General features: G+C 37.4%; 1 protein-coding gene across 9 annotated transcripts in view; it reads right to left on the minus strand.

Moving 5' to 3' along the window:
* ENAH (ENAH actin regulator) overlaps positions 1–13,542 on the minus strand; it is a 169,281-nt gene that overhangs the window by 50,319 nt on the left and 105,420 nt on the right. For 5 of the 9 annotated variants that reach the window (XM_047755462.1, XM_047755460.1, XM_047755458.1 and 2 more), the window contains exons 4-5: positions 7,138–7,194; positions 2,344–2,428 (exon numbers count right to left, since the gene is read on the minus strand). In XM_047755462.1, the coding sequence (XP_047611418.1) occupies positions 2,344–2,428; positions 7,138–7,194 (142 nt within the window). The remainder of the gene's footprint in view (positions 1–2,343; positions 2,429–7,137; positions 7,195–13,542) is intronic. The other 4 variants (XM_047755463.1, XM_047755461.1, XM_047755457.1 and 1 more) reach the window with 1 other exon arrangement.

The following is a 13,542-nucleotide window of genomic DNA, read 5'->3' on the forward strand; positions in this document are numbered from 1 at the left end:
TGAAATAATATTCTTGGATATAATGTGCTAAGTAAAATATGTTATTAAGTTAATTTCACCTATTTCTTCTTAGTTTGCTAATACAGCTACTAGAAAAACTTTAAATATATAGCTTTTATTTCTACTGGATAGTTCTGGTTTAGAATATATGGCTAAAAATATCATCAAGAATACAGAACAGGAGTTCCCGTCATGGCGCAGTGGTTAACGAATCCGACTAGGAACCATGAGGTTGCGGGTTCGGTCCCTGGCCTTGCTCAGTGGGTTGACGATTCGGCGTTGCTGTGAGCTGTGGTGTAGGTTGCAGACGCGGCTCGGATCCCGCGTTGCTGTGGCTCTGATTCGACCCCTAGCCTGGGAATCTCCATATGCTGTGGGAGCGGCCCAAGAAATAGCTAAAAAGACAAAAAACAAAAAACAAAACAAAAAAAAAAGAATACAGAACAAAGAAAGAGAGGTAGAATTTGACTAAAAGTATCCTAAGGAAGTAACTCAGGAGGCCTAGCAACTGACCAGCAGGAGCTCCCCAAAAAGAGATCAGAGGGAACAGAGAGAAGGAAATGGTCCAAGAAATAAAAGTTTAAGAGTTCTAGATAAGTCTCCAAGTGGAAATGGTCCACTAAGTATCAAGCTTCACACACGAGGGCGGGGACCCAAACAAAAATATATCTAGTCATCTTTGTGAAAACTCAGACTACCATGGTTAACAAGAAGGTTTAAGAGAACTCTAGGAAGGGGGAAAAAGATCACCTACTCACATCAAGACAAAGATTTAAGGACAGTTACAGAAAGAGTGTGAATGTATAAACCTTGACCATAAAATGACCACCAAAACCAAGTGGCAGAATGGAAGAAGAGGGGCAGGAAGATGCACAGACCTCCTGCATCCCTCTTCCCCGGTGAGGAGTTAAGAGACCAACTAACACTAAGACACAGCTTCAACTTGAAAGAGAAACCAACAGAAGAACTAAAAATAATAACTACTTATAACTGGCAGAGGAAGAGAAGAAGCCTCCATTTTTCATAATGCAGAGTCAAGAGCTGCTATCTACAATGTGACCAGAGATAGAAATGTAAACATATTATATATGACTATGGAGGAATTCATCCAAAGTACTAAAAGGAGAAAGGGTTAGAAGTGATTAAGTCTGGTGATTAACATGAGGGAAGGCAGAGCCGTGCAGCTGCCCCCATTTCAGGCTCTCTTGTACATTTTAAAGCTTTCAATGTGGAAATGCAATGATTATATCCTTTAAGCTTTCCTTATTTATACAATTTTACTTGTTATCTGTTTACAGCATCACTCTAAAGAGCAGACAGAGTTTCACTAAATTTGGTGGCTATTTCTGAAGCGATCTAACTGAATGTATAGGCTGTGGCAAAAATGAAGTTTATTTTGGAAGTTCCTGGAGGGCGTTCCTCAAGAATTAAGCAAAGCAGCTGACACAGAACCTTAGCAAGAGATCCCTTTGCCCATCTGGCAGGGAAGCGTGACACTTATATTAAGACAATGTAAAGAATATGAAGGATGTTACAAATGTGAGAACCAAATCAAAGATGACAAGAAAAAAGCCTGACTTGCCATGGAGCAAATGTCTCCTAATTGGAAAATTGCATCTATGAAATGCTAACAAAACAGGGCTGACCTACTAGGGACAAAAAGCACCACTGACATCTATCTCTAAGATGTTTTCATGTGTTTCAAATGGGACACTTGGTTAGACAGGTGTCAACTGTAGTTACTGAATGTGCTTGAATTTTATAAAACTATTTTGTTACAAAGTAACTTATAATGTAGAGACTGTTAATTTAGAAAAAATCATCCATAAATGAGTCTGCATTGTAATTCCAAATGTATCTCTAAGCTGTGCTGAGATAATGAAGGTTACTGATTTCATTCAAGCAGCAGTTTAATCATAAACAGAATGATTCTGTATGCCAATACTAAATCCTGTTTAATGCCTTATACAAACAGCTGACACGATTTCAACTTTCTAGTTACATTTGTCGTGCAATAGCCATAATGATCACAGATTAATTTATAGCTGTTATAAAAATAAGACCTCTTCAAGTGTAAAGACATTCTGTGTACTGTTAAGTATATTTAAAATATTTCAAATTTACATATGTGTGATTTTTTACCCAAAAAAATGTATGAAATTTTATAACATTTTTTGTCCAACCTATCAAATCTGCTTGCTTATTAACAATGATTCAAACTTAACAATAAAACTGCAGACTTTCAAATGGCTGATGAGACATAAGCTACTTTCAATATCAGACGTTAAAAGACTGGTCTTCTGCACTAGAAAGAAAAGGTGCAAACAGTAACTGTCAATTTACCTTCTCTGAATTTCCAATTCTTCTTGTGATGGGCCATTCTGAACTTGGGCGGGTAGTTGTGAATTCTGCCTAGGCAATGTCGGCCCTAAAATGGGAGGGAAACATTAGAGATGAACATTATCTTTATACCGAGCTGGACAGAGGAGATAAAATCATGAGAATAACATAAAACCATCACATATTTACAAATGTATCTTCTTTTTGTTTAGCAAAATAAAATATAAGCTTTCTATAACACACAGCAAATGAAAGACTGCAACATAATACTGTCATTATCTCCAGAAGGCTTACTTGAAACAAATGGAAAACATCAACAATAAGGGAAAAATAAACATTTATATATGAAGAGCTTTGAGTAAAACAAGTGTTCAATGAGCATCTGAAGAGGCACCTAAGCTTGACATTTTCTAAGACAATGAGACATTCTCTTTGGGATACTTATTCATGAAGTGGAGAGGGAGAACTTAAATGAAAAATCAGAATTCAAAAACTCACCTAAATAGAACACTGGAAATGAAAAACAGGAGAGAGAGAGCATGAGAACCTTATTACTAGACTGATGCATGCTAATGCATTTATCAAATTTGCCCACTTTAAGTTGCCACTCTTATTTAATGGCCTGGCATTTCCAGCACTGGTGAAAGCAAACATCTGCTAAACCTCCACATATAATCAACCTACTTATCTGAATTTTTAATGTATCAGAGGTTTTCATAATAACTTTTCATATGGGGTTAAAAACAAACAAACAAACAAACAAACCAAAAAAACCCTGCATTCAAACTACCACGGTTCTGTCACAAGATGCTAATGACCACCCACTCCCACATATCGTATGACATGCAGGCCCATTTTTAGCATCTCATAAAGAAGGCACTAAATTATGGGACATTTTAATGTCACTGGATAGAAAAATTATGTGTCATGACATAAGGTAAATAAAATACTGGACCTCATATACAATGCCTATGGTTACAATACAACCGCCTTCATATCTAATCCAGTAAACAAGAGAATACAGACACAGTAGTTATCTTCCACTCTGAGTAACGCCATGCTGTACATAATGGTGAATTCTAGTGTGCCAGCATAGGCTCCTAGCAGATATTCTGAAAGTGTTTTGTAGACCACTAGCATAAAAAAGTTAGTAAATAAATGCTTTCATGTGCCAAAGGAACTTCTCATAATCTATGAGTTAAGAGCACAAAGTATTTTACACTAGTGGAGTAGACTTCACAAAGAGGATAAGGTTCGTTAGAATAAAATACAGTACTTGTATATCCCAAGTGTAGAAAAACAAATAATTTGATCTCAACTTACCTACTAATTTTTCCCCTCATCTCTATACACGTTTTTAGATTAATCATTTAATTTGTCCTCTAAAGACAAATTAGATGACAACTGCAGTGATATTTCATGAGATTTCCTAAGAGACTGCTATTTTAAGAGCCACATAAAGGAAATATAAAAATATGTTAATCCCATGTAATCAGCAACAACAGCAAAAAAATAAAAATAAAAATTAAAAAGCTTTCCAAATTAAAAAATGCACTTAAAATGTTTGCCTGAGTGAAAATATATAACTTGTCTAAAACTGACTGGAATTTGCTGCTTCTTTTGGAAATTAACATAATGATATTAAAACCAGACTGTCATCTTAAAGCCATGAACTTGACTTACTTCTTCTGGCAGAAAGAGGGGGACCTACAAGGTGGGACCTACGTCTGAGAAAATAATAAACTATCCAGGGGAGGTATTCTCCAAAGTTACTTTATCCAAAAACATTAAATGTGAGCATTTAGCATGAGCAACTCACAAGACCATCAACGCTTAACTATTTTTAAAAATAGTGTTTGTGTATTTAAGTTAAAACCTCATGCTGCTCAAATAATTTAAAAAATCATACTAACTCACATCTACAGCAAGTATTATAACACAACAATATTAACAGATTGAATTCACCAATTAAAATCAATCAATGTAAGTTTTAACTCAAATACATATGTTCAAGAGAAAGACGTCAAAATTCAAACTCAATCCTACTGATTTTATTTAAAGGGTTTTTTTTTGTAAAATAACTAACCAAAATTTGATATAACTCACGAAAAATGTGAATGAGAGAAAAGTCTCTTAGAAATTTATAAAAACTATAAATTTGAATTTTTTACATTCAAAGTTTACTCATACTCAGCACATTTGTTTTAAAAGGGGATTTTTTAAAATGTGGGTAATATTTTCTGGATGACATTATTAATTATGAAAATAATTTACTGTAAGGAAGATCCTTGTAAAAACAGGAAAACCCAAGAACTGGAAAACTCTGAAAATTCTTTTCTTTTCAACATGGTTTAGGGTGATAATGACCTACTTGTCTCTGAGTACACCTTCTTTAAATGGGGTCCAGAAGAGATGCTTTCCCCTTGGCATTTTCTCATATCCATATTTAATCGGGTTATTTTGTTTCTTCGCCATCAATATTGTCAACTCACAATGCACAAATTCATGTGCATTTCAAAAACAATACAGGTATACTGTGAGCATTAAATAAGAGTTCTAAATATTATGAACTTCAGCTACACAATTACATTCTTCCTTCTTGTCAAACATTCTGTTGGGTTACATACAATTGGTAAATTATACCAAAGTACCACACACAAGATGAAGCGGCAATTAAGATTAGGCAAGGCTGTCGCTGCCACTGTATTTCGTGGAATACAACTATTAGTTACTTCACATGGGTCATATGCCTACATGAGAAGGCAAAAAAAGGTATTTTCCTAACCAGTGGGCAAGGAACAATATTTTATGAGCATCACAGGACGGTTAACAGTTGGTCTGGGGTTTAAAAGGAGAAGAGACAACTGAAGCTTTTTTGTTCCTATTGTCATATCATAAGGAACAGGAGCAGTATGAGGGTTAGTTTTCTGTTTTATCACCATAGCCAAAGACAATGGTTGGTTTTAATTTGTCCTGGCTGGAATTTATATAGCAAAGCGTGTACGTTACTGTTTCTAATATAGAAAATGTGTCCATGTCACGGATATGATAGCTTATAAATGATGGTAATCAGAACAGACTGTCTCTCTAAACCAGGAATGAATGGCATTTCAATCTTGACCTCAATACTGAATTTTGGCTAAAGCACATTTCACTCATTGTCACATTTTAATTTTCACAGATCTAGTTTCACACTTAGCCACAGACTATTTAAAAACACAGGACTAAAAGACAAAAAGGTGTTATTATACACAATACAATCAAGATTAAACTTAGCAATGTGGTAATTATATTGTTTTGTACACAGTTAAATCAATTAAAGGTAATAATGGGGGATCGGCTTTTTAACACATTATTTTCAATAAAAAAAAATTCACCTTAATGAAGGCTGAATCAATCTTTTCTCTGCAATTGGGTAAATTCTTTTATTTTGCATGTGGACCTCCACATTAGAGAGCAAAGTATAGACATCAAGCTGGTTTTCAAAAAGAGGTCAAAAAGTGCTAAGAACAAACACAAACACAAGCAATCCCTCATGGCTAGTTCAAAAGATGGCCTGGAAGAGCCCCCAGGAGGAGGCAGTAAAATCAGTTATAAAAGTCACTAATTAACACTTTAAATCTGCAATGATTAACTGAGGACTCTGAGAAGGATTGGGGAGTTTACAAAGAGCCGCACAACAGGCTCAGGCTGCAACTGTCACCTGGAGTGACTGTAAAATAAAACCTCAGGTGATCAGGAAAGGCATCAGAATTTTCATTTTTTGGAAATGTGTAACACGTGCTTCTTTGCCTAAACCAGAAAGCATATAAACCTTAACACAATTCTCTTTGAACGTAAAGAAACAGTATTAGTAATGCTGAATAATCACATCAAAAACTCTTGAGTCACGTGGATAAAGTACATGTACACAGCTGAAGTGTTTATAAAAATTTTAGTAGTATATATATTTATTTATATCATTTTATTTCTTATAAAATAATCTGGCCAGTCAAGACATACAGTACTCAAAAAAACAAAAAGGCTCTAAAGATTTAAACTTTTTGAACTTGGGTTTTCAAACAAAGTTTTAGAGTCAAATGAGAATAAAGAGAGTTCAGGTGTGTGTGTCTGAGCATGTGTGTCCATGTGCAGATATGTAAGGATATGAATATATCTAATTAACTGTAGTGTGGAATGGCTAAGTGACATAACAGGTTTGTCCATGCAGACAACACACATATGTGCACACGTGTGTATGAGAGTGAAAGTGAAAGAAAACACTCTTGAAGCCCAAATTCACTGCTAAGCCACAGATGTCTAACTTAATGAGCAAAGGATCAGAAATGAACCTATTACAGTTAAGCACTGCTTACATCTGCCTCACAAAATGTACACTTAAGGATTAACTCAAGTTAGGCAAACGCTCCCTTCCAATAAATCACATTGACATTCCCCAAATCATAGTAAGAGGTCTACACCCTTTTCCCTTAAATTCTAATCTGAAAGACTTCTCGAACAAAAGGGTTAAAAACAAAAAAACGAACAAACCCCCTCCCCCCTGCCCGCTCGTGTTGGAAGAAGTGAGCAAGACTTAGTTGTAAGATCCTGATTCTGACTAAATCCTAAGAAGCCAACTCAAAAGCTGACCAAACCACCTACACGAACCACAACAAATATCACAACATAAAACAGGAGCTTGCTGTATATCCCAAATGCCACAAACCAGACCATGGCCTAAGGAAACAAAAGTTATGGAAATGTGCAAGTAGTATGGACCACAGCTTGAAAAAGTAATGGAAACATAATGTTGCTTACCACAGAAAATACATCGCAAATTAGTGCTCTCCTGCGTAGCAGTAACCTTGCTCTGGGCTGCAACAGACACCTTGGTGTTAGAAGCTTCAAAGGACAATGGGGCCATCTGAAGAACTTCACACAAACTAAAAGGTGCTTGGAAAGGTTCAAAACGTATTACACATACGTCCTAGCTAGATCCTTGTGCTGGACACTCTGCAATTTAGTAAAAACGTATCCTCTTTAACATAAACTTAAAAAAATGAAGGTGTTATCTTATTAGTGGAGATACCCTATAAGAAGCCACAGATCAAGTGACACACTTAAAGGCTTAATTATTTCCTGAGTTATACAATCAGAGGCGGCAACTGATTTGCGTTGCACAATTATATTTTTAAAAGTAGATGGATCTGAGGCATAGGAAGTCAAGATCTATAGCCATTAGAGTGAATTGCATGACATCTACCCCCTTTTTAGTATTGCTAATTTAAAAGAATTTGCAGCTGAAAAAAATTTAGGGAAAATGCTTAAGATCAGCTTAACATGAGATGAACTTGTTTCTACTGGTTGAAAAATACCAAAGCCATTTTCAACTGCCTCCAGCAATTAAAGTGACGTAGATATGAATATCTTCATTTTTCACTTTGAAAAACATCAAAATCATTGTCTTATCAAGCCACATTTTTATTTTTCCTTTCTTCTCCAGTATGTATATATGTATACATATTTGATAAAATATCTTATTAAAAATATGTGGCCACATCAAAAAGCAATTTAATATTTAGGCTATCTACACTAAAATTTACCCTTAGGTATTAAAGAGGTAAATTCTCCATAAGTGAAAAAATATAATGAGAAGGTGATAATTTATGAAAAGGGGAAAAAGTCTTTTAATAAAATCAAGGTGACACTCAAAACTGGTTTGGGATAAACAAAATCAATTTTTTTTTCAGTCTTACATTAGTGACATTCAGAACTTTACATCAATACTTTTCTATAAAATGCTAAAGAAATTCTTTTCAGCATAGGAAAGATTTTTGTCTTTCCGCTAGTATTAATCATGAAACAATGAACAAATTAAAAAATCTTGACTTAAGAAAGACTACATAAAGGCAAACAAGACAGCATTTTAGATTTCCTCTAATACTATATTCTTTCAATAATACAATGTAAACTAAAAAAGTTGGCATAGAATCAGAACCAAACCAATTTATATTTAAAGACTGCACATCTGAAAATGGTAATAAATCTTAAATCATCAAGATAATTTTCGATCATTTTTAGAAATCAGATTTAATATAATCCAATTGTTTAAATCTTGCTTTAAGAATATTAATACAGCAGATATTTTCAAACACAAAATAAAGATTGATGAATGTCACCTTTGCTAAGTATTCCAACCCATCCGATCAATTATTAAAGTCGCATGCACAATATTTACAGTAATGACATAAAAAAGACATAAATATAAAATGTCTACTAGCCTAATCAGGTCATGCCAAAGATGATAAACCACTTAGAAAATTTTCAATAATTATATTTTAAGTTTAAACTTTTAAAAAATCTGTCTTACCGATGTTTGTAAAAGACTACTTCTATAAAGCCTTTATTAAATAAGCATGCCTAGTCTCCAGGATTTATCCTTCAGTTTCTTTAATTTATATTTAAGGGAGGGAAAAACAGAAGGAAAACATTAAAAACTTACAAGAAAAACCTGAGAAATTATCTCCTCTCTGACAGCAAAGAAACTGCCACATTCCATTACCAACCATTTTGGCCAAAAGTCATCCGACATTTGTCAGAATGCAGGTAAAACATTATTACCGCAGAAAACAAAGCATTCTCAGCCAGAAACTCTCAATCTTGTCACAATTTAAACTATTATGCAACATTTTTGCACTTGGTATCTTTAAAACATCTTCTTTCTACTGACTTTAACTTCATACCATCGTGTAAAATACTGACCTAAGGTTGCTTGAATTCTACTGCAGTTTGCATTTCCCGAAGATACTAAATTATTCATTCCATCATATGCATAAGGCTAAGAGCACTTCCGGCTTAACACTGATGCCCTTAACTCTTTCCTCACTCAGTCAAGGGAGGAGGGTGGCATATAGGAAAAGAATGTTCAGGGTTCAGATTGTGTAAATTCAGGGGGGAAAAAAGGTGCTTTAAGTTTGCACACTAAAATAGCCTTAGGGTGAGAGAAATAAGGACGGGGCCCTAAAGGAAAGCATGAACTGAGGAGGTTAAGGTATATCAAAAAAGGAAACTTTAATACCTATCTTAGACTTCTAGAAGAGAAAAACGGCCACCTCTACGAGTTACTCGGACATAAAATGGTCTTGCCGTGCTGTACATTTATTCCTAATGTAGTTTGTAAACCAACTATCCCTCAGGCTTCCCCCTGCCTTTTAACCAACATGGTTAGGTGTCTCATACAAGCAGGGAAACAGAACCCCTGGGTGAGACACCAGCAAAGGAAAATAACAAGCTGACCTCTGTCAGCACTACTGAACTTTACTGCTGTATGTAACGACTACAGCCGACCCGATGCTCCGACTTTTAACACTAGAGGTTGCCACTATCGGGCAGTTACTCCCAAGGCAATTGGTAACAAGGATACAACTTATCTCAGCATTTTTCCTGAGGAGTAAATGCAGTTTGCTTAAATGCAGATCTGGTTTCATCGGATCTGTCCTCTCTGGTGTGTGGAGTGGGCACAGCATGGGCACCCAAATTAGCGGTGCTACTTTGGACCACACCACTCGGGCCCTCGGGCATCGCCTCCCCGATGGCCAGGTTCTACTGTAGACATTTTTCAGAGAGAATGAAAGCAGCTGTGTCTGTTCTAAAGTATCTAGACCAGAATGAAGGAAGACACAGCAGCAGTATGGTTGTTCAAAACAGGTACCAAGGGAATAAATGGGTACAGCCACCATGGAAAACAACACAGAGATTCCTCAAAAAATTAAAAAAGAGAACCACCGTATGACCCAGCAATCCCACGTCTGGGTGTATACCCAAGGGAAATGAAAACAGGATATCAAAGAAACATCCGTGCTCCCATGCTCAGTGCAGCATTGGTCACGAGAGCCAACGGATAGATGGATAAAGATATTACTCAACCACAGGAAAAAGGAAATCCTGCTATAAGCAATACTATGGATGGACCTTGAGGGCATCATGCTAAATGGAGGAAGCCGGACCAAGAAAAGATGAAGGCTGCATGCAGTCACCTGAATGTGGAATCTAAAAATGCCAAACTCATAGAAACTCAAAGTAGAAAAGGGGGATGGCAAGTGGCTAGAGGGGTAGGTGAAATAGACTGGTAAAAGGATACCCATTTTCAACTTTAAGATGATAAAGACGGAGTATTTAATGTAAAACATAACTGATGACACTGTACTGTATAACTGAAGTTTGCTAAGAGAGTAGAACTTAAATGTTCTTACCAAAACCAACCAACCAAAAAAGATAAATGTGTAATGGATGTGTTCATCAGATGGAAGAAACCCTTTCATGATGTGTACGTTTATCAAATCATCATGACGTACACTTTAAATATCTTACAATTTTATCTGTCGATTATACCTCAATAAAACCAGGAGGAAAAAAGGGCACCATATTTGCAGGGCACTGGGCTAAAAGACACGACAGGTACAGACAATAAGTTTTATTCAGTGATGGTATTTTCAAAATGGCTCTTTAAAACATTTTCAAAAGAATTTCAAATTGTTTTAAAATTACAGTTTTTAATAAAGGAAAATCTTTATATATCTAGGGAAATGAAGCATCATGCATCTATAGCCACACATGGGAAAAAAAAGAAAACCATCATACAAAAATGCATTTTGTCCATTACTGAATCTTAGGCAAAACTGTTTGTACGACTGGGTTCCCCAGCCTCTCTTCATTAATTCTCCTCCAACTTAGGGCTTCAAATGCATTTTATTCCCTCCTAAGTGAGTATGAAAATGACTGCTAACAGCTGACAAATGGCTGATAATTTATTACGCCTGACTGGCAACAGTGTCAGTACAGCATCTGTTTTGTAAGCCATTTATTTTTCTTATTTCTTTTTTTTTTTTTAAGGCCACACCTGCGACATACGGAAGTTCCCGGGCTGGAGGTCAAATCGGAGATGCGGCTGCTGCTGGCCTATGTCACAGTCACAGCCACACCAAATCCCAGCCGCCTCTGCGACCTACACCACAGCTCACAGTAACATGGATCCTTAACCCACCACGAGGGGCCTGGGATCAAACCCAAGTTCTCATGGACACTAGATGAGTTGGTTTCTACTGAGCCACAATGGAAACTCCTAAGACATTTATTTTTAGAGGTGGCATGAGTGACTACTTCCAGCTGACAAAACTACACGAGTCAACCAGAAGTGGAGGGGTCTGCAGCTTTCCCATTTTGCCGTATCCTTTATGCTAACACTTCTAAAGGCAAGAAGCAATCTTGTCTCACATTCACGTCTCTGCTCCTTCCTCCTGAGTCTCGATCTAGTCTTGTCCATCAAATCACCTTATCATCTCCATCTCCACCCCGCCAACAGCCTCGTGCATTGCTAAGGCACCATTAAGTATATGCTCAGAAAAAACACCACTGCAGGTAGAATGCACGGTAACAAAACAGGATGAGCTTATTACTGGAGTATCTGTTACCTCTCTAACCAGTGCTGTTACCCATTCGGTTATGCAAAACTAATCTAGGGCCCTCCTCGTCTCTTCTTTCTATTACTATTTAACCCATTTCCAAGGTCTGTAAATGCGATCTCCTCACCTCTCTCTCCAAACTAACTCCATAGTTGATCTCTTGCTTAGATCCACGATGACTTGGTTTTCAAAGCGGGACTCATGTGCCTTAGAACGCTACACATATACTTAAGATGGGAAATTAAACGGCGGTACTTCTATCTCTGTGACTTTTTTTTCCTCATTCATCCTTTTTACACTTGTATTCTTTCATGTTTCAGAATGTATGCAATATGGCAACACCAGACATATAGATAACTACAAACACACATGCATTAGGAAATAAGATAAAAACTCCAGGGGCCACCAGTCTAGATTATTAAATACCATCACCTAATAAAGCTGTCCATTCTGATTTCCACATCTCTCCCCTTCCCCACAGTAGCCAGTGATACTTAACTCAACCAAATCAAGGTATCTCTTAGTAAAATCTCTTCCGTAGCTTTATCTTAAGATAAATACCCAAATCCAGTGCTTTCTCCCCATGACGTGATTGTGATCTAATTCATCCAGTTCATACTGTGTGCCTCTACACTCCACGTGCATCAGTCTTTCTAACTGTCAAATGAGCTGGGAGTTCCCGTTGTGGCTCAGCGGTAATGAACCCATGAGGACACGGGTTCGATCCCTGGCCTTGTTCAGTGGGTTAACAATTCCGGTGTTACCATGAGCTGTGGAAGGTCAAAGATGCGGCCTGGCTCCAGTGTTGCCGTGGCTGTGGCACAAGCCAGCAGCTGCAGCTCCGATTCGGCCCCTGGCCCAGGAAATTCCATATGCCGCAGGTGTGGGGCCTTAAAAAGAAAAAGAAATAAAAATAAATAAAATTAGGTAAGAAATTTTCTAAGAAATATGAAAAATCTGTCTGAAGACGAAGGCGAAGAGTTTTAGTAGAACACTAACATTAGGCAAAGTGGCCCAAACTTAGACAAGCAAGGAAGTAGGAGACAGAAATGTGTGGCCTAGAGCATCAAAGTTCAGGGAGAAATGACACAGGCACCCAACCCCACAGACAAGGTTCACGGCCAGCGGCAGGGGTCTGTTTGGGCACCTGGGGCGTGGAGCGTGGAGGTGGAGCCTGGCATGTGCCAGCTGCCTCTACATGAGCTGAATCCTGAGCCACTGCAGCTGCCGACCCTCGACAATCCCTGACCAAGACCAGGATAAGGCCAAACAGGTCGGAGATATTTTCTGGAGAAAATTTTTATGAGCCCTATATTTGCCTCTGCTTGTGTTTAGAAAAGCACTACAATCCTTCGGGTGACATGTGCTCCTCGTGAACAGCAGTAACCTTCCGTAAAATGTGCGCTGGGTGGCGTGTACCTCCCCCTCCACCAACATCACGGGTACACTGGCCTTCCCCCGCCTCCCCACAGCAGCTACTTCAAAGCTCCCCGAAATGCTGCCTCCAGGGCTGGAGTCCTCATTTTGCCTCAAATAAGACTTAGCTCTCAACTTTTAGGTTGTGTGATATTTTTTTAAATGGGCACATCCAGTGATATGGGGATGCCTCAGACCATTTTTAAGGAAGCTCAGGTAACTTCACTCCCTTATCCACATGTAAAGAGCTGAACCTCTTAATCAAGAAAGCATGTTCATTTTAAAAGTATGATACAGAGATTTTCAAAGACCATCTCTGTTCTTTCCTACTTTTATAAGAGAAAAA

Source organism: Phacochoerus africanus, chromosome 12 (genome assembly GCF_016906955.1).
Source record: "Phacochoerus africanus isolate WHEZ1 chromosome 12, ROS_Pafr_v1, whole genome shotgun sequence".
Classification (NCBI taxonomy): Eukaryota; Metazoa; Chordata; class Mammalia; order Artiodactyla; family Suidae; genus Phacochoerus; species Phacochoerus africanus.